Below are 24,117 nucleotides of genomic sequence, written 5' to 3'. Positions count from 1 at the left end.
TGTATTTTTTGGAATTCAGTTTTATGTATCTTTTTAGGAAATTTGTGAAGGAACAGAAACATGTACAAGAAGAAATTAGTAGAATGTCTTCAAAAGCCATGCTTAAAGTGGAAGAAGATATTAAAGCTCTGAAACAGCTTCTGTCACTGGCTGCCAGTGGATTACAGAGGAACACCCTCAGTATTGACAAGTTGAAAATAGAAACTGCTCAGGTAAACTAACTTAAAGTAATTTTATTGAAGGGTTTTGTTTCGTTTTATTTAAGTCTTATATGTTATAAGACTTGATACAGATGTACTGTAAGAAAACTGTATAGTATGTGTGCTTTTTAAAAAAAGATTTTATTTATTTGAGAGAGAGAGAAAGAGAGCATGAGAGGGGGGAGGGTCAAAGGGAGAAGCTGACCCCTTGCTGAGCAGGCAGTGAGTTGCAGGACTCAGTCTTGGGTTTCAGGATCATGACCTGAGCCGAAGGCAGTCGCTTGACCAACTGACACCCAGGAGCCCTAGCTTGAGTACTTTTAAGTTGCTTTGATACTAGTAGTCACTAGTTTGTATTGAGTTCTGATTATTTATGAGGCAGTATTTTAAGCAATTTATATTAGTCCAGTTTAGTTTTCATGACAGCTCTATGAGTTAGGCCGTCTTATCTTTGTTATATAAAGAAGAATATGGGCAGAGAGGTTGTTAATAAATGGAAGAGGTTGTCAATAAGTGGAAGAGCTGATACTCTTAACTAGTTTGTTTCCTAAGAGTACTTGCTGGCTAAATTGCTATATCGTACAAGCAAGGCAGAAAAATATGTTTTTAAAAATCTGTCATCCATTAAATAAAAACCATATTAAGCTTTTTAACTATTAAAAATTCTGATGACTCGCCAGTCTTATGTCTTAGTTATAAATGTTATGAGGCTCATGATTTTTGCCATTCATATGTACTTGTTTTTTCTTTTTTTTTTTTTTAAAGATTTTATTTATTTATTTGACAGAAATCACAAGCAGGCAGAGAGGCAGGCACGGAGAGAGGAGGAAGCAAGCTCCCTGCCGAGCAGAGAGCCCGATGCGGGGCTCAATCCCAGGACTCTGAGATCATGACCTGAGCCGAAGGCAGTGGCTTAACCCACTGAGCCATCCAGGCGCCCCTGTACTTGTTTTTTCTTTCTATGGTATAATCTATGTCATTTTTTCTTTGTTGGCACTCTTGCCTCCCTTGTGTAATTTGAAGTCTTTCCTCATCTCCTCCTGGCTAGTTGTTCCGTCTCTGTGTGCCCAGCTCCCCATCTGTTTAAAGGTGGGTGTTGCGTAGTCCTCTGTAACCTTCCTTAGTGCTAGATGAATGTGTTCTTCCATAGTTCTCTGTGATATCACACAAAATACCTGTCTTTAGTCCCTCTTAGCAATTTGCTGTCCCATTGGGATGTAAGTATACCTGGTTCTTTACCTCTCTAACAACTTCAGGGTTCCAGTTTTAAATTTATTCTTGGGGACACCTGGGTGGCTCAGTTGGTTAAGAGGCTGCCTTCCACTCGGGTCATGATCCCAGAGTCCTGGGATCGAGTCCCACATCGGGCTCCTTGCTCAGCAGGAGGCCTGCTTCTCTTTCTGTTTCTGCCTGTGCTCACTCTCTGACAAAACAAAAAAAAGAAAAGAAAAGAAAAAACAATTTATTCTTGCATCAGATAAGAGGGGCTTTACAGTTCCTTAGTTTGTAGGATTTTGTAGTTGTTAGCTAGGCTCTTTCCCAGCTGTGCACATTCTGCTTATGTTTCCTTCCCAAACCCTGTTCCTAGTCTGTTTCTCCATCGAAGACTGGCTGTTACGCACATGGATACCAGTGTGTGATATGCATTTGGAGAATTGAATCTTTCCCTATAGTTTTAATCTCAAGTATTGTTTTATGATCCACTTTTTGTCACCATTTTTTTATTGAATGAAATAGTTTTAAAATGCATTTCTTATGCAATGTACTTACTTGGCAAAAATCATTTTTCTCAGTGATACAATATTCCAAGTTACTTGTCAGGTCCTTGCAGGAACATTTCCTGGAGTGCGGCACAACAGTGCAGAAGGGAAATCCTTTGTCCTCTTTCTTAATAAGGTGATGAGGAAACCGGGAATGCGAAAAAGCTGAATAAAGAAATTCCATAGCAATCTTTTTCAAGAACTTGATACCCACAACTTATCTTTAGTTTGTGAGGGGAAATTCATTACTTTTACAGCTAAGGGATAGCTTCCAGTTTTCAATAAATTTATCCTATACTTGATTTTTCATGAAATTTGAGATTTTAAAACACACTATCATTGAATGAAGTCTGCAGTCCTAGACATAAGACCGCCACCCACCATACGCAGCCTCTTGAGCCTTTGCTCTGTTTTTCTGCAAGTGGCAGAGCCTCAGATGTATTGCTTCTCACTAATAAATGAATGTGTACCCTTGGCCCTGAGATTGGAAAGGAACAGTGTCACTCAGGGTCCAAGTCTGGATGCAGGAGCACATTGTGGAAGAAGACTGCTGTTTCCACTCCTGTTAAGGAGTTAAGCCATCCCTGTGAAAAGGGGGTTATGCAATCAGGATCTCAGAATAGTATTTGCAGTGTACCGTCAACTGTGCTGGTGTATTTCTGGAACTAGTATGTATCTGAATACAGGTTTTTATTGAAGTATTTTTTGAGACATGCACGAAGCCACTATTTGTGCCAACGCCTGTTTTAAGTTTGCTACACAGTGTGGTAGGAACTTAGTTTGAGCAGAGGTTAAAATCAGAATTACATACCACTTGTGGATTACCTCTAGTTGAGTTTGGCATTGAAGCAGTGGCTATTCTGTTGTTGGGGCACAAGCTGTCTATCATTTTTCCTTTCAAATCATCTGGGAACCCCCTAATGCTCTCTCTCTAGATGTCCTGGAGCTTCTCATCGGAGACTTGGCCTAGAAAGGAGGAAAACTGATAAAGCTCAGACAGAGATTGAGAATGAAAATGGAACCACTGTAATAGATCTTCCAGGTACTTTATCCCTCGAAACGGACTGTTCAGGGACAGGCACAGCACCTGCTGAGCACAGCTTGATTTCAGCGTCTCTGCCCCCATGGCCTGAGGAGCCTGGCCTGGACAACCCCACCTTCGAGGAGAACACGGCCACTGACAGTATGTGCTCTTCACCTTGCTTTTGCTTTTCATCTGTTTTCAAATCAGATATTTCCTTTCTTCTCAGTACTGCCTATTACTTTCCCTACATGGGGTGTTGTTGTTGTTGTTGTTGTTTTTCCTCTTCAACAAATAATTTTACTGAGATATGCATCACATATCACATATTCACTTTTTAAGTGTACAAGTCTAACAGTTTGCCGGTTAGAAACAGAAAGGGAGTCTTACCTTGAGGCTTATCCTTCCCCCTCCCCCTCTTCTGTTGTAGTCCACAAATTCACTGGTCATTAGCAGGCTTCTTTTGTTTGTTTTGGTGCCTATTGCTTCTTGACTAAGAAATCCACAGCATCAAGAAGAACAAAAAAATACCTCAGCCTCTGTGCTTGTTCGGTGTCAGCACTGTGCCAAGCACTTTACATATATTAACTTATTAAATGCTTGTACCAATAATGGCTTTTTTTTAATGATGAGGAAACTTAGGGAGTCATTGGTCAAAATCTGAGAGCCACGAAATGGCTAGGTATGTATCTGACTCCCAAAGCCATGTGTCTGACTATTGCTGTCCTCTGGTAGCAGCCACTGATCTGTCTACATGACCCACCAGGAAACAGGCAGAAAACCTCTAGTCCTAGATCTTGGGCATATCTTAGTAGTTGGCCCTTTGTCTTACTTTTAAATAGGTTTATCTCTTATGAAAATTCCAATTTTTCTACAAATCCCAGTTTTCCCAGCCTTGGCTATAACAATTCTTCTATCTCCTACTGCTCAGATCAAGACCCTCCTCTTCTTGCTTAATGTGGTTATTTTGTCAACTACTACGGTGATTGTATGTCACAGAGTTTGTCTTTTTTATTTCATATGTACTGCCTTGCACTGTTTACAGCTGTTTCATGGGTCAACAGACAAGATGATATTTTGTATATTGATATTAGGTCAATCTGATCAATTAGGACAAGATGATATTTTCTGTATATTTCTTTATCAGATCACTGTGTGGTCCCTAGTGATCTGATGCATAGTAGTTATTTGTTGATTATTTACTGATCACCTTTCAAAGAGGAAGTGTTTTGCTAATCTTACCTATTGGTGTTTTGGTCATTCTGTTTTTCTTATCCCGTGGTATTGCTTTGTTATGAATCATCTATTAACATAAGGTCATCACTAATGATAGACGATAACTTACTTACGTGAAGATAATCAAAATATAAAACATTGTTCTTTCCACCTGTTTTTCTCCCTCTCGTTTTTAACTTGGCAGCTATGCAGCAGCCGGTTAGTTTTCCGGAAAGCATAATTATAATTACTACAATTGAAATTCACCAGTCTGATCCTTATATTCAGCTAGGAATTAGCATTGTGGGCAGCAATGAAAGGCCACTGATCAACCTTGTTATCCAGGAAGTCTGTCGGCATGGGGTGATCGCCAAAGATGGAAGACTTCTTGCTGGAGACCCAATTCTTCAGGTATCAATTTTTTAAATGATTTTGTTAACTTGCCTCTTTTGTTGCTCTTATTCATCAATTTAAAACTTAGGAAATTAGGGTACTGTGGAATCTGACGTCTAAAAAGGTAAGTTTTACTGTTTTTTTTTTTTAGTGCTAAACAGATCAGAATTTATCTGTAATTTCTCCGATTTCCCCCAAACTCATGGAATGTATTTTTACCCCCATCTTAAATTTGATCCCGCATGTGCCTCAGTGTGTGGCTCTCCAGGCCAGCTGGATTCCTCCTGGCTTGGTCTCCATGGTTGTCTATTTCGGGGCCACCTTCACTGCTAAATTCTCTTGTGCCATTGGCTCTATCCCTAGTCCCAGGGTACCATCCATCAGTTACCTTCGTTGTCTGATTCATCCTTCTCTACACGGATTTCTATAATCTAGAAAAGACAGGTCACACAGCACAAGTTACTTAAAACTTACAGCATTGAATTTAAGATCGAATTCGGAAATCATGACCACCTCTTGTTGGCTCTCAAATTCACTCTCATCCACAAACAGCCTGACTCTGCACTAATCCTTGGTGCTACCCTCTCCCTCTTCTCTTTAAAAAGAATGAGCTACTCCAACAAATGAACTTGCTTCGGGCAAGATGATGTTGTGTTAGAGGGCATACTGATGAGCATGAGATGGCCAGAATTGCATGTGAATTCTAGAGTGTATGTGAAAATTGACCTGGATATATGACCCATACAAGTGTATGTGGTACTTGAATCTAAAAGAATGGGTATTTAGGAGAGAAGAAATAGGCATGAATGTGAAAAGATGTCTTCTAGGAACCCAAGCTCAAGGACTCTTGCCTCCTCGATTTCACTGCTGGGTCCTTCCCCACGGTCTGTTGGTATTCACCCCTTCTCTTTTCCCTGCCATCTCTCTGGTCTGTGCCCTCACTGCTTCACGTCTAACCCAGGAGAATCAAAACCCCTGCCTCCCTACTCTGCTCTGAAATCCGGTACGACATTGTCCGGTTAATTCACCTGTGACTCTGCTTTCCCTGGATAGATTGGACCAGAGAATCAAGTCCATACTGATTAATCTAATAGTCCAGGTCCTCTTTGAACTCTTACACAACCTGTCCCCTCAGCCTTAACCCTTGCTTTTTCTTTCAGCTGTAGCCATCGGTGTATTACTGAAACATCATAGGCATGGTGGTCAGAGCTGAGGGTATAATTAAGAGCAAAAAGCAACCCCTGCCCTCATAGAATGTATAATGTAGCAGAAAAGCCAGACATAGCAGTCTCCTTGCTTCCCTCCATGTTCCAGCCTGTCCCCATTGTGCTACAGCTTCTCCACCTTCATCCAGAAAGCCCTGCCCTGCCATTTTCACCCATTCAGACCTCTTCTCACACTAAGTGCTGAAGACATTCCTTCTCTTCACCACTTAATGCATAATTGGTCACAGAGAGTTATTCAAATGCAGTGTCTTCCTTTGGGGATGGCAGCCGCCATTATTACGTACTATGGGACAGGCTTCTCACAGAGCTGTGCCTGGAGTCGATACCCAGGACAAACTTGCTGAGTCAATAAAAGAGTGGATTTGATTATGATATCCTGTTGGGAATAGCTGTCTTCTTCATTAAAACCAAACTTAGAACCTCTAGGATTTTTAGTTCTTCAAGAGAAATGTCCAGAGGGGAAGACAGACAAACTAGGCTCCAAGAGCAGCAAGGATTGACCTTTCCACTGGGGGTTCCTGGCTTTGGTTTCCACACCCATCTGTATTCTGCCTCTTGTAGTTTGATTATCCACTTCGACACTTGGGCCCAAAACCCCTCCTTCATTGCACTTGGCCTGGCTGACACAGGCTAAACTTGCAGTGTTTTGTTCTTGACTAAATCCAAAGAGGCAATAGGAGAATACAGGAAACATAACTAATCCAGCTTATGTAAAATCCAGTTTCTGATCCTACCATAGCTAGCTATTTACCGCATTCCTGTGTTTGCTGTCCTTTTATGATATTAGTAGTATTCTGGTTGCATGAGGTTGGCACAGCTCTCTGGACACCTTACCCTGTATTCCTTCTACCGCAGCTCCTAAACTGATTCTCCATGGAGGAACTCTTGTAGCTGGTTTTGACCTTTTGACACCTTTGTGGCCAAGACAAAAAGAACCAGATTGCCCTTTTTTGCAGCTTATGCAGGGAGAGAGAGCAAGCACAGGCAGACAGAGTGGCCGGCAGAGGCCGAGGGAGAAGCAGGTTCCCTGCCGAGAAAGGAGCCCGATGCGGGACTCGATCCCAGGATGCTGGGATCATGACCTGAGCCGAAGGCAGCTGCTTAACCAACTGAGCCACCTAGGTGTCCCATCAATTTGGATTTTAAGGAAAATAATTGCAGTCATGTCTTGACTGCATTGGTCCAAAAGATAATTAGCTAAAGATGTGGTAAAGTTTACTCTTTTGGTGCTATTTCTACAACATCTAGCAACAGTATTTTATTTGGTCTCTGCTTTCTCTGTGTTTCACTGGCAACCACACTTTTGTGAAGGGAAAATCTTCGATTGTAGGATATTCCACAACCCACGTCACAAAAATGGTGTGAGGCTACATACTCGCACGTGGCTAGCGCTGGATTCCAGCCAGATGTTTGTAAAGTCATTTGTGATAGATGTGAATCAAAGACGGAAAAATAAAAACCTAGAGATAAGTGGCTTTTTAGCTGAATAACCAGAAATGATGAGTTTTGACTAACAAATCCACGTCAGGCTGGTTTTTTAGAAGCTGCCTTAAAGTTCTATTCTTGACCCTATGTTACTCAACTTTTTCATCAAGGATCTGGATGGCAACCAAATGCACAGATGTTGCAAAATAGGGCGAAGAGCAAGTTTATGTGTGAGATCTATGGCATTTGATGCCTGAATTTTAAAAGATGTCCACAGGCCCAAATCAATAAAATTCAAGTTAGTGGTGCTCCAAACTGTCATCTCGAGATGAGTAGGAAGGGGGAAGGTTTTTCTTAAGAAGGACTCACGTGAAAAAGATTGAAGGCTTTGGGTAATCACAAGCACCTAACCCAGAGCCTGTGCCACATAACACATCCAAGAGAATGTCGATTTCCTGCTTGCTGTTGGTGCAGACAGATGAGGAGAGGAATTCTAATTGTGATAAACACTCAGAGTTGCGCCAACCTCTTCCTCTGACTAGGTGAATAACTGAAGCTGGGTGTATTTTCTTAGTCCTGTTCCTGTCCCAGGATCAGTCACTATATTCCTTTCAGGGCTATAAGGTTTAGTAAATAAATGTTCTGTGAGTACTGAGTTAAGCTTGTTGTATTAGATAGATGTTACACTTGAGTGCTAAACAGAGTGAAACTGTAATTACCTGCTTTTCTTTAAAGTAAAAATGACTGAACTGAGATCAGGTTGTGTATCTAGAATCTGTCCTTTTTCTTAGATTAAAACTCGGTGTAGGTGTTTTTCATTTGGAAAAGCCACATCAATCCAGTAGAACTTGTTTCTGTTCCACTAGAACTAGTATTTTGTTGGCACTTGCCACATGCTGCTGCTGTCTCTGCATTCTCCTCCTGGTCCCTTGAAGCGGAGAGTAAACCCATCTCACCACTCAGGGGACACCCTCAGACATCCCGCTACTGGCAGGACCAGGGACTCTGATTCAGCAACCTCGCTGAAGCCTGAGATCCTAACTGCCATTCTCTACTTCGTGCTAGTCATTGTGAGTGAAGCTTAGGAACTGTGCATTTTAAAACATCTTCAGAGGGCTTTTCTTTGTAAATAATGACTGTATGTCATTTTCCAAAGTCCGTTTCTTTTGGAAATGGCGTATAAATGTTTACCAGTTGAGAGGATAAAAGATTGTCCCACCTCAGTCATAATTCTTTTCTTCCAGGTCAACAACTGTAACACCAGCAATGTGTCTCCCAACTATGCCAGGGCCGCCCTTTCCCAGCCCTATTCCACGCTGCACCTAAGCATGCTGCGAGAGCGGTGCTTTGGGGGCCGGACCTACAGCCACCCTGACAGTAGCTCTCCCCGGGAAGAGGTCTTCCATGTAGTCTTTCACAAACAGGACTCTGGTGAACAACTTGGCATTAAACCCATTCAAAGGACCGGTGAACCAGGTGTTTTTATCCTTGATCTGTTGGAAGAGGGCCTGGCTGGCTGCACAGGATGGAAGGCTGAGCAGCAACGACCGAGTGCTCGCCATCAATGGACACGACCTGAAGCTCGGAACCCCTGAGCTTGCCGCCCAGATCATTCAGGTACACGCGGATATTCATTCCACGTGCTCAGCCTTTACGTCGATGTTTTCGTAACATGAGAACCTGAGGGATATTTGATATTTCATGGGGGAAATCAAACACGGCTCCCCAAATCCTTCAAAATGCACAAGAGATGATTTTATCATTACAGATAAAATCCTTTCCGGAAAACTGTATCCCTGTGAACATTTAGCCTTGCTCTTTATAGAGTGAAGGCTCTAAATTTTCACATGGGTTTTTCATTTGCTCCATGGGCTCCACCTAAGCCCACACATAAAAAACACATTTATGTCCACATTTAACAGGTGAGACAAGCAAAGCTTGAAGGAGCTGTGGTTCCAAAGTTGTGACTTCCCTGCTCTTGTAACGTTCACTCTCCGCTTCACCTCCATACAAGTGGGGAAAATCAATTTTTATTGAGAAGAACTCATTATCTGTGTAGTGCCCTTTTTATAAAGCATTCAGAGCATTTCAAACACATTATAACTTGTGTTCTTACAGTATCCCTGTGAAGTAAAGATGGTTATTATTAGAGAAAAAAAATTTTCAATAAGAACATTAAAGTAGGTAAAGTAGAGGGGCACCTGGGTGGCTCAGTCATTAAGCATCTGCCTTCGGTCAGGCATGATCCCAGGGTGCTGGCATCCAGTTTTACATCGGGGCTCTCTGCTCAGCCAGGAATCTGCTTCTCCCTCTCCCACTCCCTCTGCTTGTTTTCCTTCTCTTGCTCTCTGTCAAATAAATAAATAAATACATAATAAATAAAATCTTTAAAAAAAGAAAACAGCTTTATAAATTTTTTTTAAAAAATAAGATAGAAAAAGTAGAAAATAATCCAGGCCAGACCTTCCGGTTCTAAAACCTACCAGAGCATTTAATGATATGGGTATCTCCTACAATGATAGGGGTGAAACAAAGATGTGTATGGTGTTTTATTTAGTTATGTTTTATTTTGTTTTTAGTAAGCACAAGAAAACACTCTGACATAGAGGAAACCAAGCAGTAAACATAATCGAGCATCAGGAATTAAAGTAGGTTGATAGTCACTGGGAAATGTGTATAGTAAACAGAATTAACAATGAAGATTTAAGTACTGTGTAAGAAAACCCAAATTTAAATCCCATTTCATTACTCCATTTCACAAATGTTTGGCTCATTATAATTTTGGGAACACACACACCCGGTAGCCGTCTTGCATTAGGAGGGAGATTCAGGAGTTGGTCTCTTGTCCCAGACTTGAGATTGAAAAAAATTGAATACAGATACATATATATGATACCAAATATATTTCTCAAGTTGTTTCTTTGTGGAAAACATCTTAATGTTTTGGATTCTGAGAATAACATGTATTCCATGTCTGAAAAGGAGACTAAGGAAGACAAAATACAGAAAATGAAGAAGGAAATCAAAATCACAGTCAGTCTAAAGTCCATAAGATAGTGACATTAAAGTTTTGAAGAACATTGTCATTTTTCTGTATATGCCTACAAATAAATAGGTTCCTATTTACGTAGGTACTTAGACATGCAGTCAGCTTACAAATTCTGAGTTTGCCACCCTTTCTTTACGTCAGCTGTATGTTGTGGCCTTCTTACCCTGAAAATAGATGCACCATGATATAGCTGTATAGTAGGCGTGTTGTGCTAAAACTTACGTAAACACTCCCCTGTCAACAGACTTTTTAATGTTTTGTTTTCAAGTTTAAGACATTTTGCTTAACTTCCCTCTAGAAAGATCATACCAGTATATACTCCCATCAAAAGGGCATGCCACTATTTTATGAAATACAGGTATTGTCATTTAGGCATCCTGCATTTTTAAAATCTTGACTTTAACAGAATTCTTTTGTTGTGCTTGAAACCCTGAAGAGTTAGATAGGCAGTTGGCCTAAACCCAAATGTTGGCCCATCGTTTAAAGCTTATATGTCCACTTCCATCACACAGCCAGAATTTTGTCTTTTAAGAAATCAAAAAAGATCAGGGATTTGTTTGTTAATAGGTTTGCATGAGCAGGGGTCTTCCCATAAAGCTGAATTACTGGTTATAGAGTATTTGGTAGTGGGGAGGGTTAGGCAGTAAAGCAAACAATTCTTAATATTGAAATGAGATCACAGGGGTTTCTCACCCTTCACACCGTGTGATCTAATACTGGGAAGTGTCAGAATCTCAAATATCTGGATTGTAAGCGTTCTATTTGGAATTTGCCTGTTAGATCAAATCCCCAGACTCTGGCCCCATGAGAAGTGTTATTCTTTCAGTTATTGGAAGAATTGTCTGAAACTAGTTTAATGAAATACTTGAATAAGTAAGTGACTTTAATAGGGCCTTAAAATTGGTTATCACTCAGGCACCTGGGTGGCTCCGTGGTTCAGCATCTGCCTTCGGCTCAGATCCTACATTGGGCTCTCTGCTCTGCGAGGAGTCGGCTTCTCCCTCTTCCTTTGCCCCTCCACCTTGCTCTCTCGCTTTCGCTCTCAAATAAATAAATAAAATCATTTTTTTAAAATTATGGTTTTCACTCCTTTTCCAACTTGACTGCAGTCATGGGGGAGGAGTGCTCTACTTTCCACCACAGCTTCTTGAAAGCAGGCTGTCAAATTTTCCCATAGAAATGATAGTAAACTTGGAAAGTTGTAGTCATGACCAAGAATCAGCATCAAGTAGACCAGGCCTGTACGTTAAAAGCAAAGCTAAAATAGCTTTAAAAAGTATAATAAATGTGAATCTGTGTTTCAGATCTAGATCTATAAATACAGATAATGGACCTCTAAATTCAACGTGGTTGTCATCACCTCTAAAATTACATTTATGTGTGAGTGCACATATGGCATATATAGGCACACAATTTGTGATGTATATAAATACTAATCCTGTTTTACAGGACCTTTGTTATCATTCTTTTCAGGACTGTTTAAGCTGATCCCTATTTTCGATTCGAAGCTGTAGTGTGTGGAAACAGAGCTACACGTAGTTTCATTGATTATCACTCTCAAAGTAGCCATCTTGGAATTTATTTCAGAAATCACAAAGGATTGTAATCCAGTTTAGAATCCGTTCGTCCTTTTATCTTCTTTGCTCTCTTTCTCTCAGTCCAAGGCCAGTTTTGCAGGGGAGGGAAGTATAAAAAGACAGTTACCCTTCAAGAAATCATGGGGAGATCAGAACCCAGGCTTTCTTTGCTTACACCCTTGGTATTTCCAGGATTAGGGAAGGTTTACCCAAGAGGTCTGTGTGTGGCTCTTTTACCTGCAGAAGTTTTAAAGTATTAGCTCCTGAAATGAACTCCCTCGTCTGCCCCACCCCCAGCAGGGGCCTGCAGTCCCCACTCAGGTGAGGCTCTGATACAGCGATGATAAGTGCATTGAAAATGACCCTCCCTATAATTTTTTTAAGTGAGAAGCATCATTAATGACTGGTGATTATATATGTGTGTTTTCTCCAGGCTAGTGGCGAGAGGGTGGATTTAACAATTGCTAGGCCGGGGAAATCCCAGCCTGGTAACCCTGTCCAGGACGCAGGAGCTCAGAGTAGCAGCCAGCACCATGCACAGCCGCTGTACCACAACAGTCCCAGCTCACACAAGGTGAGGCCTCGAGTTTGCATGTTTTCATTCATCTGCCCTCAGGGAATCCTTGTGACAAACTGGTAAGATTTAAATGAGGGCTGTTACTCTGTTGGAAAAGGTGAGCACAAGGTGTTTGGGGGTGTGGAATGTGTGTTTGGCTACCTTGAGAGTCCCTGTACAGTCTGTTCCTCAGCCAGTAGGGGTGGTTTCTTAGTAAGAAGGTCCCTCTGCCAGATTGATGAGAAGTGTTTGATCTTCTAGAAAGACTTCTTTGTTTGGTCCTGCTTGAAAGTGGGATTTATCTTGGTTTGCTCATTCAGTTGTAACAGGAGGTTATGTAACTGAAAAAAAGACAATGACCAACAAGTCCATACTTAGCGGTTGGGCAGTTTGCCTACAACAACAGAATTCCCTATGTGAATATGAAGCATAAATCATACTTTCTGATACGTACATGCAAAACACATAAAGCATTTCTTTTTATGTTACAGTTCATAGGAATACTACCCTAGATCATTTTAAATTCCCGTATGTTGAGCTTTTTGCTGCATCTTTCATATTTCAGTGCTTTGATAATATATTCCTAGGTCATTTATCTGTGCCAAAAATTCTGATGTTGTCTCACTTTGGATGCTGAAATCAGTAGAAGTCAAAAAACAGTGGCACTTTACTGTGTTCTCAGTGTTATTTACTTCATTTCATCTTTCATTTGAACTCAACTTCTAGTAGGCCAGAATTTTTACAATGATGCTATTTACCAACTGTGTGAAAATCACACATCGGAACCTTCCTATCGATTTTTTGTTTGTTTGTTTGCTTTTACTTCCTATAGTTTTTAAGTAGACCAGTAAATAAGTTTTAATTTAGCAAAGCAATTTAATTTTACTTAAGGAGAATGACTTGAGAAACACATGTTTAGCTTAAAGTGGCTTCTTAATGTAAGTACAATTTGAGAGAATAACTCTGTAATGTCACAGGAGCCCAAGAAAGCATTATTTATTTTTGTATTTATTTATTTTTAAGATTTTATTTATTCATTTGACACACAGAGATCACAAGTAGGCAGAGAGGCAGGCAGAGAGAGAGAGAGAGAGAGAGAGAAGCAGGCTCCCCGCTGAGCAGAGAGCCCGATGTGGGACTCGATCCCAGGAGCCCGAGATCATGACCCGAGCCGAAGGCAGTGGCTCAACACCCTGAGCTACCCAGGCGCCCCAAGAAAGCATCATTTAAAGGCACAAGTATTTTTGGCCCATCAGGTTTATCTTGTTTTCTGAGCTGAAGTATACACTTGTCACTGGTCTTTGTTCAGTTAAAACTTTTAAGAAATTATAAGCACAAACTTCATCTTATTTTTGAACAGAATACAAAATGTGTGAAGGGAACCTATAATTTTGCTTTCACAATGATGACTACGAAAAGCAGTTATTGTTTCGAAAAGGAATTTGAATAGGAGTTGTTCATATAGCTGGTCCTTGATTTACAAGTTACCTATATATACATATTCCTAAAGAATCATGATTAAGGCAAAAGTTGGTAACTGAATCCATGAATTCTACAGAAAGTGGAAATATGGGTGCTCAAAGACAATGCTACAAATTTAACCATTTCAGCGTTCATATAGAGGACGATTTATGTCCTTTTTTTTGTTTTGGGCACAAATATTTTTCTTTTTACTAGTTCCTCTTCCTTAATTTTAAGTGGTGGTGTTTTAAATAGCAATGCTGAATTCTTACTCTAGGTGCTCTGTAAACCTGCTTGTTAGAACAGCCACATTAATGGAATTTTAAGCATTAATTTAGCAATTTACCATTAACATACAGCATTTGTGATGTCAAATCCTACTTTAAAATATAAAGGTCTCCTAGGGAAAACAAATACAAATTTATCAAAACAACCTGTTCAGAGGATAATCATTGTTAAAAATTAAAGCACACATTACTCTATTACTAAGCCCCTGCGTAGCCCCTGCTTGGAAACATTCATCCAGTGTTAAGCCCTTAGAAGTTTCCATGAAGTATACCAAGAGTAATCTGTGAAGTTTGGCTAAAATGCATACATCTCAGCCATTTGGAGGAATAAAACAACCACCTCTAATTGACTCGATACCTGACAGACACAAGCGTTGAAGTCAATGTGCTCCCAGCTGAGTTTACCTGGATTGTCTTCATAATCACGTGGGTCTTGCCCAGTTTTGAAGGATGCGAACATAGATGTCATATGCTATGATACCACCTGTGGACGTTTACAGGTTTTCTATGAGGTCAAAATTCTAGGAACTCTAGGCTATTTAAGTAGTGCCCTCAAGAAAATTTCAGAGTGTTGGTTTCAGGAGGAGAGAAGAGCAGACACCCCTGCCGGTGCAGGGCTTGACTGACACGTCGTACCTGTCCGCTCTGAAGCAGTGTCACTAAAGGAAATGTTACAGTTCTAGCAAAAGAACTCATCTAGTTCTGCTGTTGATATTGTTAGTCGTGGTAATAGTTATCTTGTTATCTACACTATGCTGTTACAGTATATGTGTTAAGGAACCTTTTGAGATAGGAGCTTCCATCATTACACTTAATGGGATAGCACCATTGTAGTGTGGATGCATATAGCATCATGCTGTATGAACATAGACAACTACATATGAATACATGTTTATGTATATACACTGTGTGTGTGTATGTGTATTTTTTTTAAACTTGAATCACCTCAAATCCCAGTGTGATCATGCGTAGCTATATAATTTGGAGCAAATTACATGAACTTTCTTTTTTTTTTTTTTAAAGATTTTATTTATTTATTTGACAGACAGAGATCACAAGTAGGCAGAGAGGCAGGCAGAGAGAGAGGAGGAAACAGGCCCCCCGCTGAGCAGAGAGCCGGATTCGGGGCTCAATCCCAGGACTCTGAGATCATGACCTGAGCCGAAGGCAGCGGCTTAACCCACTGAGCCACCCAGGTGCCCCTACATGACCTTTCTAATAAGGCTATTTCCTTGTTTATAAAATGGGGCCAACCATAGGATTTACACTCCGGACCATTGTAGTGAAATGTAATGAAACCATGAAAATGAAATAATACATGTGAAACCATTTGCTTTACACATAGTAAATCTTCAATAAATGTTAGTTACTATTGCTATTTTAATATTAATATTTCATAGGTACCCATTGTTTTTTATGGCATTCTAATTTAAAAAAAGGTGATGTTTTAAAGTTTCCTTTTCTTCTAGGAGTGTCCCCATAAATAGAAACAATCAATATCGGTAAAAATTGCTTTTTCCTGAGAACACAGTTTGTTGGAGAATTTTTCTCTTCCTTAACTTTTTCAAAAATTCAGTTATTTCATATCCTTATAGCTTTCCATGAAGGTTGTGAAGATCAGTTTGCACCCATTTCATGACCGAGCATTCTCATGAGTAAGAAACAGAAGATAGATCTATAGCTTTTTTCTGGCAGTTAACTAAATCCGCACTTTACTTTTGTACTATTCTGTCACCATTTCTCTCAAAGAATAGAGGAGAGAGAGAGAAATAAAATTAATTAGCTTGTCTTCAGAATCTTAAAACTCAAGTGCATTATTTACCTTTGTAGAATTGGCCCTATTTTGACTTCCACATGTCAACAGTCCTGAGTTTTTTCTGTTCCATACATAGTCATATGAAAATACAGCCATCCAAAGTCTGACATTGTGATCCCCAGTGTTCGGTGTCATGTTTGTACCATGAGGAACTGTGTATTATTTCTTCAGTAACTGATTTTAACAGTGACTTTATCATTGCCATGGTATTTTTTCCTTCAGTTTCCTTACTTTACTTCAGCTATGTATTATTTATTTTGCAATGAATTTTCTTCTCCTGTGTTAGGATCTTCCCCAGTGTGTTACATGCCAAGAAAAACACATTACTGTAAAGAAGGAACCACCTGAGTCCCTGGGAATGACAGTGGCAGGGGGCAGAGGAAGCAAGAGTGGTGAACTGCCCATCCTTGTAACCAGTGTGCCAGCTCATGGCTGTCTGGCACGTGATGGCCGCATCAAAGGAGGTAAGATAGGAAGGGCTGGGAACAGTGAAACTCTTCCCATCTTCTCCCTGCATGCAACTCATGTTTGAAAAAAGTAACAAATATTCCCCAAATTTTCTATCAAATATGATTTTTTAAAAATCTTCTAAAGTGTCCCTTCCATATATAAGTGTAAAACCTCTCTCTAAGGTTAGAAAAACGCCTAATGGGAAGGAAAATTGCTGCAGTTTGATGATGTTTCCGTTCTTTTTTTTTTTTAAGAATTTATTTATTTATCTGACAGACAGAGATTACAAGTAGGCAGAGAGGCAGGCGGGGGGTGGGTGGAGGGGAAGCAGGCTTCCGGCTGAGCAGAGCCCCATGCGGGCTCGATCCTAGGACCTGGGATCATGACCTGAGCTGCAGGCAGAGGCTTTAACCCACTGAGCCACCCAGGCGCCCTTTCCATTATTTTCTAATGTTTATTTAGATCATTGCATTATTTGATGTTGGAAAAAACCCTCTAAAAAATAGAACACTCATCCTTTCCTTCCTAACCTTTTATATAATCCTCGTTGCCCTTTTTTTATTATTATTATATTACTTGTCAGGGCAACAAACACCTTTTTTTCTTCCTTAAGCAAAAGATGCTCAAATCACAAGTTTCATTTCTTTGTGTAGACCCAAGGATCTCTTCTCTTTAAGTATTCTGATACATCCACGCTGAGCAAACTCTGTAGGACTATATCTATAAAACTGTGTAACTCTAAAACAGGATATGTTAAAAATTCATTTCTAAGAGCAAAAGATCAAATAATTTTTGAGCAGGAAAGAACTATAGAAATCACTGAAGCCCAAAGAAGAGAAATGAACATGCCCAGGTCCTGCACATTAGCAAAACCAGGTCTAATGACTTGGACGTCCAGTCAAATCACAGTGCCTCAAGCCACATTTTTTCCTATGTATGATGAAATTATCTTAAAGTTTTGAGTTGTTTTGGAATGTTTTCCATGAATTGGATTTTTCCCTCGATATCGTAAGAATGACAGAGATGTGAAAAATTACAAATAACAGGATGTATAGGGAAGATAATGACTTGGTAGCTCATCTCATTTTCTGGTTTATTCCTTTGGACAGGTGATATATTGCTGAATATCAATGGCATTGATTTGAACAATTGAAGTCACAGTGAGGCCATGGCTATGCTAAAAGCCAGCACCGCGTCCCCTGCTGTTGTCCTGAAAGCACTTGAGGTCCAGACTGTCGAGGAGGCAGCCCAGGCTACCGAAGAGCAGCCAGGCACCTTCAGGGAGAATGAGTAGGACTCCAGCTGGTCGCCGTCGTGGCTCATGTGGCTTGGGCTTCCAAGGTACTGACAGCGTTTCAGCAGTTTCATGGAATAATCGTAGTGACAACATTTCTCAGTATGGAACACAGTAAATTCATTTGTCCAGGATGTGAGGGGGAAGGTCCTGGTCAGAGATGAAGTGGCAATGGCATATCAAGTTATAGAAGAAAAGGGTATTTTTTTCCTTAGGTTATTATATTTTAAAAGATAAATTTAGAGAGAAGAGCAGTGGTTGCAGGGACTGGGGGAGGGACAGAGCAGTGAGCGATGAGGAGCGTGGGTGTCTCTGTGACAGAAACGTCGTAGAACGACATGGTTGTGCAACACTCTGGATGGACCTAATGAGACCTCCATATCCCACTGCAAAGGATGCGAGTAAAATGTTATATAAACTCAAATTCTACTTTATTTAATAAATAACATCTATGAAGTAATTATAGAGGTGAATACAGAAAACAAATACGATAAAGAAGGAAATGATGGGGGAGGGGGAGTCATGCTCTGGAGCTGCAGCCAGTACAAGCTGCTACTCGGGGGCCGAGCCTGCTTGCTCCACGGAGGCAGGGGGCGGCAGCTCGGTGGCAGGACCCTGCTGGTCATCCAGGAAAGTCAAAAGGCCTGGTGGCTCTTCCGTGGCAGAGAAGTGAACGAGGGCCCTGACGACCATCTGCCCTGGCCCCAATGGGTCAGGGGGGGTCACTGGTCTTCCTAACCCATAGTGAGCAGCCATAGCAGGGATGGCGGGGGCCAGCTCAGGCCCCAGAGGTGCAGCAGGTGCCAGAGTGGCTGGTGGAACAACTTCCCGAGACACATCCTGATCTGGCTCTGGGGCCGGTGCTGTAGCTCCAAGAAGAGAAAGCATCATCAGCTTGATTGACTTCCCTTTTGCCTTTCCCTTTCCCCACCACTCAGCGTGGCCTGCGTTCAAGACCCAGCCCCCAGAAGGTGTCCCTGATGGAAGCCCATGGGGACAGGGATCTGAGACGACTCACTCTCTTCGGCCCAATTACAATCTACGGAGGCTTCCTCAGGGTGGCCCACCCTGCCTCCGCCTCAGGCCCACATGAGTCACCCCCAGTCCTCCTCACCCCTAGCCTCTGGCTCCGTGGTCTTTTCAGGAGCGCATTGCCTTTCTGGAAGCAGAAGCTGGGCACGGCGCTGCAGGTCCGAGCCCGGCACATTGACCTGCAGGTAGGCCAGCAGCGTATGCAAGCTGGGAAACTCCGGAGGCTGCACAAAATCCCCTGGATACTTTTCCACCCAGGTGTTCAGGATGGCATAGACGGCCCTGGGGACAGACATGGAGGCAGAGAAGTCAGAGGACAGGGTACGCATCCAAACCAAAATCCCAGGGAACCTATGTGGGAACCTGGGCCCCTGGGCTGTCAGCTCCTGTCTGAGACCAGTCGGACTCCTTGTCCAATTGCGACCTGGCAGTCCTGCGTGAGAAAGGCCTGCTCCCACACGGCAGGCTGGCCAAAAGCCGCTAGGAGTGGGAGTCCTTGGTCAATGGGGGGAGCATTTCTGGACTTCTTAGGGGAGCTGGACACACTCCTCAGTCTGTCTCCTTGCCCACGAGCCACTTGAATTCAACTGCATGTGCCTGGGGAGAAGTGGTGTCTGGCCTCTTAATTACCCTCACTGCACTCGCCTCTGCTCAGTGAAGATCCAACCGAGGAGGGAACAAAGGGACTCTGTCTCTAGCCAGGCCTTCCCAGGACCCTCCCCATACCTCCACCGTTCCCTCCTCTGCCCGTTCACTAGGTGCCATGAGAGTGGGTCTGTTTCCACTGACACTCACCTCCCACAGGGTGTGGGATGCCTGCTGCTCCCTGGGCTCTACTGGGTCACCCTCTCCCTGAGACCCCTCTGTGCACCCAACGTGCAGGTGCCAACACTGCTATGCGATGGTTCCTAAATCCTGTGTTCTGGGTCCCAGAATTGGGGCAGAGAGAGGGCTGGGAAGGGGCAGGGATGGAGCATGACCCTCTCAGGGGTGGAAGCTGTCCTCCATCCCCCTCTGCTCTCCCACAGTGCTCACACACCTACCCCAGTTCCCCAGGGCACCTTTCCAATTTCCAGTAGAAGCTCTCAGACATTTACCATAAAGCAGAATAACGAGGTGAGTCTGAAGGTCCGGCAGCCCCTCAAACTCACAGGACCCTCACTACCCTGGTGGAGAGGGAAGGCCCTCCTAAAGCAGCCAAAGCTTACTCACATGTTGCGCTGCTCCTGGGGTCCGCCGACCTCATCATAGCTGGAATAAACACATCCGAATCTAGAGGAGGCCAGGGGGCATCGCATGAGATGTCTGTGGATATTGGCTCTCACCGCCAGACCCTCGACTAGCCTGCAGCCCTGGGGTGCTCTCTGTTCTGTGCAGGGATCCCATTCAGCTCCTGGATAATCGCCTCCACCTACCGGGGCTTCCTAAATGCTTGCTGAATAAAAGGGCCCCAACCAGCCCATCACCGACATCTGAGTGGGCCCGGCCCCTGCTCACCCCCAGGGATGCTTGCTCTGGATTCAGCCAGACACAGGCCCCAGAAGGAGTCTCAGATCTCCCTTTCAGTGGCAAAGGAGCCCAGCTCAAGATCATAGTGAGAGTCAGGGATGAGGCAGAGGCTTCATCATGAGGGGCACAGGAATGAGCAAAGAGCATGCCCACAGGCCCTCCAGCAGAATTTTCCACTGGCGCAGGCTCCCAGGTGTCCTTTCCCTACAAGACCCCACTGAGTCCCTATAATACCTCTGCCCCAGTTAGGAGCAAGGGAAGCTTGGGGAAGCTTGGGGACCTGCCAGAGTCTCACAACAGGAATTGGCCAAATCTCACAGAGCAGTTAGGGGCAGGGGAGGGTGCTCACCTTGCAAAGAGGAGGTCCAGCACCTCCTGGGGGGTGGCCAAGTGACGGTATGTGTCCAGAAAGGTGTGGACACAGTGTAGATCTTGTCTGATGACGGCAGGCACCAGGTGATCTATTGCGGCCTGCAGCTTGTTGGCCCGCTTGGCCATCAGCACCGAGGTCTTGCTCCTCTTCCTGGTTGAACGATTTTTCCCCTGAGGTGAATCAGAGGAGACATGAGTCAGTGCTGTGGCCACCAGGAGGGTTGGGGCTTGGAGGGCAGAATGAGCCCCCAGATCTCAGGGACTTCAGCAAGAGGTGGGACAAGAGAGCCCAGAGTCCGAAAAAGAATCGGGTGACTCAGTGTCTCATTGGGTTCAGCCTAAAGCTCTTGGTTTTGCTTCAGGTCATGGTCTCCGTGTTCTGAGGCTGCGATCCTCGTAGGGCTGTGTCCATAGGGCAGTGTCTGCTTGAGGATTCTGTTTCTCGGTCTACTTCTCCCCACTCTCCCCCTGTCTCTCTCTCAAATCCATCAATCAGCCAATCAGTTAAGAAGCCTTTAAGGCAATGAGAAAATGTTCTTGGTATCCATACAAAGAATTGAAAGAAATGATGTCTGAACTTGCTAGTATCTGAGGTCCCTTTGTGAGCGGAGTATGGATAGCACATCCCTGCCTGAGTGGCATGGATCCTGTTATTTCTGATAACATAGCCCATTCTTTTTACTTTTTTGAAAGACTTGTTATTTATTTATTTGACAGAGAGAGAGGTGACAAGTAGGCAGAGAGGCAGCCAGACATAAAGGGGGAAGCAGGCTCCCTGCTGAGCAGAGGACCCCACGCCCCCGACGTGGGCCTCGATCCCAGGACTGTGAGACCCAAGACCCATGACCTGAGCTGCAGGCAGAGGCTGAAACCCCTGAGCCACCCCGGCACCCAACATATCCCATTCTTGAGATGAGAACACAGAGATGTTTAAGGTGAGAGGGCTTAGGATAAGAAGGCACGGAGGCTGTAGGATGCAGCACTGTGCCTTGGCCAGAGAAGGGGATTACATCCAGTCCTGCCCCAGTAAAGGGCTCCATGGCTGTGATCAATGACTGGCCTTCCGGACTGCCGTGCAGTGCAGTGCAGTGAGGCCCCTGTTCCTTTTCCTTGGGGGGGGGGGGGGGCAACAATGTGTTCCATCAATACCAAAGCGCAGAGCAAGAGACAGAGTACCATGTCCCTTTGGATCAAAGTCTCCCAATCCAGTCTTTGCAAGACTTGCAGAAGCTGAGGAAGGACTGTTGGGCCAGTGGGGGCACCTGGGAGCACGAGTTAGGAAAATGCCTTGGCCAGGGCAAAAGGAGTCTAAATCAACGGGATGAAACCTGGTCTAAAGTCTCTTTAATGATACTCCTATAAGTATGTGGACAATGGCAGTGCTTCTGTCCAAGGCGTGGGCAGAACGTTGTGGGCCAGTTTGGGGAAGAGATGGGATGCAGATTCACGGGAGTACAGGACTCTAGGAGGCCAGGTTGGCTTCTAGGAAGTGGGGCCCTTGGTGCTGCATGGGCGCCCCGGGGTTGGGTCTCCCCAGCACCTGCACTCACCCTGAGCCAGCGCCAGACTCTGTTGGCCGTGTGCGGCTTCGTGTCCTTGGAGGAAGGAGAGCAGGCAATCTCCTCGGTCACCTCCTGCACCATGTCCTCTGGGGCGTTCTTTAAAGACAGTGCCCGGCAGGCAGGCAGGAGGACTTAGAGCCCTGTCTGGAGGCCTTTGCTGGTCTTCAGACCCAGGGCGCTCCATTCCAGACACACCACAGCCCAGGTGGCAGAGCCCTCCCCCAAGGAGAGAAACGTGGCCCAGCTTCAGGGCCTTGGATGTGCTCTGGCACAGCTCAGAGTCACCTCAGGAATCCCCTGTGCACCCTGCCCACCCTGACATTGGTGTGAACAAGAAGGGATCACAAGAGTATCCACTGTACTCACCCTCCTCCAGCCCATGGGCAGGAACCCCCACATATCCCTCCTCCCCTCAAACTCCAGAGAAAGGGATGGGGCTTCCCTAGGACGGTTCAGAGGGGTGGGCATCGCCTAGTCTCCTCAGTAGTAAGTACCTTATGGCGTCTCCCTCGAAAGGTCCTGCGGCATTGGGGGGGTGGTTTTAGCCAATGTCTGCAGCATGGGAACAAGTCATTTTCTTGGGGGTTCTGGTACCCAGAGCCCCAGAAACTAGGTACACAACAGGAAAACATCTTTCTGTGTCAAGGTCCTGAGTCCAGTAACCCTGCTACTGGACTAGACTGGCTGCCTGGTTGCAGGGGTTCCAAGTTCTGAAGGCCTTTGTGATCCAGGCAGTGACATCACTTCCTGAGATGCCCTATCAGGGCCCACTCCTGATTGGACCCCTACACGAACAGTGCTCCCATCTGCCATCTCCTCTTCCCCCTTCTGCATGCAAGGCCACATCTTATCTGTACACAGTGACCCCAACACACCCCTCTCCACAGGCCCCCAGGGAAGGTCTGGGAGCAGCCAGGGCCCCAGCTTGCAAACACACCTGGTTTCAGACACAAGTCTCTATTCTTACCTGGTTCAGACCCTAGATAAGCCATTGTGGCAGACAAGGATGGTCTTCTTGCCAAATATGGATGAGTCCAGCATGTCTTTCTATCAGATGTCCACAGGCATAGGTTGGATAATAGCTATGATGTTAGAGGAGGGCTGTCACATGTAGGAAATACCTCCCACCCAATTTCCTCCCTCCTGTCAACTTCTTGGAATCTGCTACTCATCAGATCCCACCCCACAGTCCCTCCTGGGGTGTGTGTTTGTGTGCACCAGCACACAAGCTCCTGTGTGCACACATGTGTTCATCGGTGCTCACATTCTGGAGTCCCAGAAGAGGACAGCCCCACTTACAGAGGGCTGGGTAATAGCTTCCCAAGGTCTTAGGCTTTTTCTTTTCAATGCAAACCCTAAAGAAGGGACTGGAGCCTTGGCCCTTGATGGTCAGAATGTGCCCTTAGCCCTAGAGACCGCCTGTCCCGGGATGCAGGCCATTCTCTCCTTTCCAAAGTGTGTGATGCAGATAGGGGTCCATCCAGTGGGTCGCCATGACCCGGGATCCTCCTCAGACAAGAACCTGGGCATATGTCTCCTGTCTAGGAGACCAATGATCACCCTCAGCCCGATAACATTTCCAGGCCAACAGCCACTTCCTTCCAGAAAAACTTTTCCAGAGCCCCCAGTGAATGGCTACGTTGCATCCAGGACCCCAACTTTGAGGATACTCAAAGAGCTGGGTTCAAGCCGGCTAAGCATCCATACCAGTCTGATTCTGGGCAAGGCCCGGACCCTTCAAGGATCTTCACAGTCTCCCTTCGGGGGCTCCATTGGTTCCACAACTCCTGTGTAGACATGTTTGTGTGACCCCTCCCCAGAGTGTGGTCTGGACTTGGTGATTCACTTCCATGTCACAGAACGTGGCCACGTGACCCAAAGGCCCTTCTGAGATTTTGTTCGAAAACTCATT

At 44.1% G+C, this 24,117-nt stretch overlaps 2 protein-coding genes across 2 annotated transcripts in view; one reads left to right on the top strand and one right to left on the bottom strand.

Annotated features, from left to right (window-relative positions):
- Positions 1-24,117, top strand: part of LOC309858055 (nucleoporin p58/p45-like) — a 55,722-nt gene that overhangs the window by 18,036 nt on the left and 13,569 nt on the right. Inside the window, 5 exon segments of the mRNA XM_082750750.1 lie at positions 38-212; positions 2,896-3,143; positions 4,402-4,607; positions 8,485-8,857; positions 12,300-12,440. Coding sequence (XP_082606876.1) covers positions 38-212; positions 2,896-2,946 — 226 coding nt within the window. The 3' untranslated portion in view covers positions 2,947-3,143; positions 4,402-4,607; positions 8,485-8,857; positions 12,300-12,440.
- On the bottom strand, positions 17,978-23,038 carry LOC309858054 (ral guanine nucleotide dissociation stimulator-like). The gene is made up of 6 exons (XM_082750749.1): positions 22,700-23,038; positions 22,194-22,301; positions 20,621-20,814; positions 19,975-20,034; positions 18,845-19,044; positions 17,978-18,593 (listed from the first exon to the last, which is right to left on the bottom strand). Exons 1-6 carry the CDS (start codon positions 22,835-22,837, stop codon positions 18,283-18,285), a joined length of 1,011 nt encoding a protein of 336 aa, XP_082606875.1. The 5' UTR covers positions 22,838-23,038; the 3' UTR covers positions 17,978-18,282.

Source organism: Mustela nivalis (assembly GCF_964662115.1).
Source record: "Mustela nivalis genome assembly, contig: HAP1_SCAFFOLD_1799, whole genome shotgun sequence".
Taxonomy (NCBI): domain Eukaryota; kingdom Metazoa; phylum Chordata; class Mammalia; order Carnivora; family Mustelidae; genus Mustela; species Mustela nivalis.
Note: the sequence above shows the minus strand (reverse complement) of the source record. Positions and strands in the feature narration are given on the sequence as shown.

Excerpts from the sequence above, each read along its gene's own strand:
- LOC309858054 (XM_082750749.1), bottom strand. The coding sequence starts at position 22,837 with ATGTTTTCCTGTTGTGTACCTAGTTTCTGGGGCTCTGGGTACCAGAAC. Across the intron at positions 22,302-22,699 it reads TTCGAGGGAGACGCCATAAG|AACGCCCCAGAGGACATGGT; the intron begins GTACTTACTACT and ends CTGTCTTTAAAG. Across the intron at positions 20,815-22,193 it reads GAGTCTGGCGCTGGCTCAGG|GGGAAAAATCGTTCAACCAG; the intron begins GTGAGTGCAGGT and ends GATTCACCTCAG.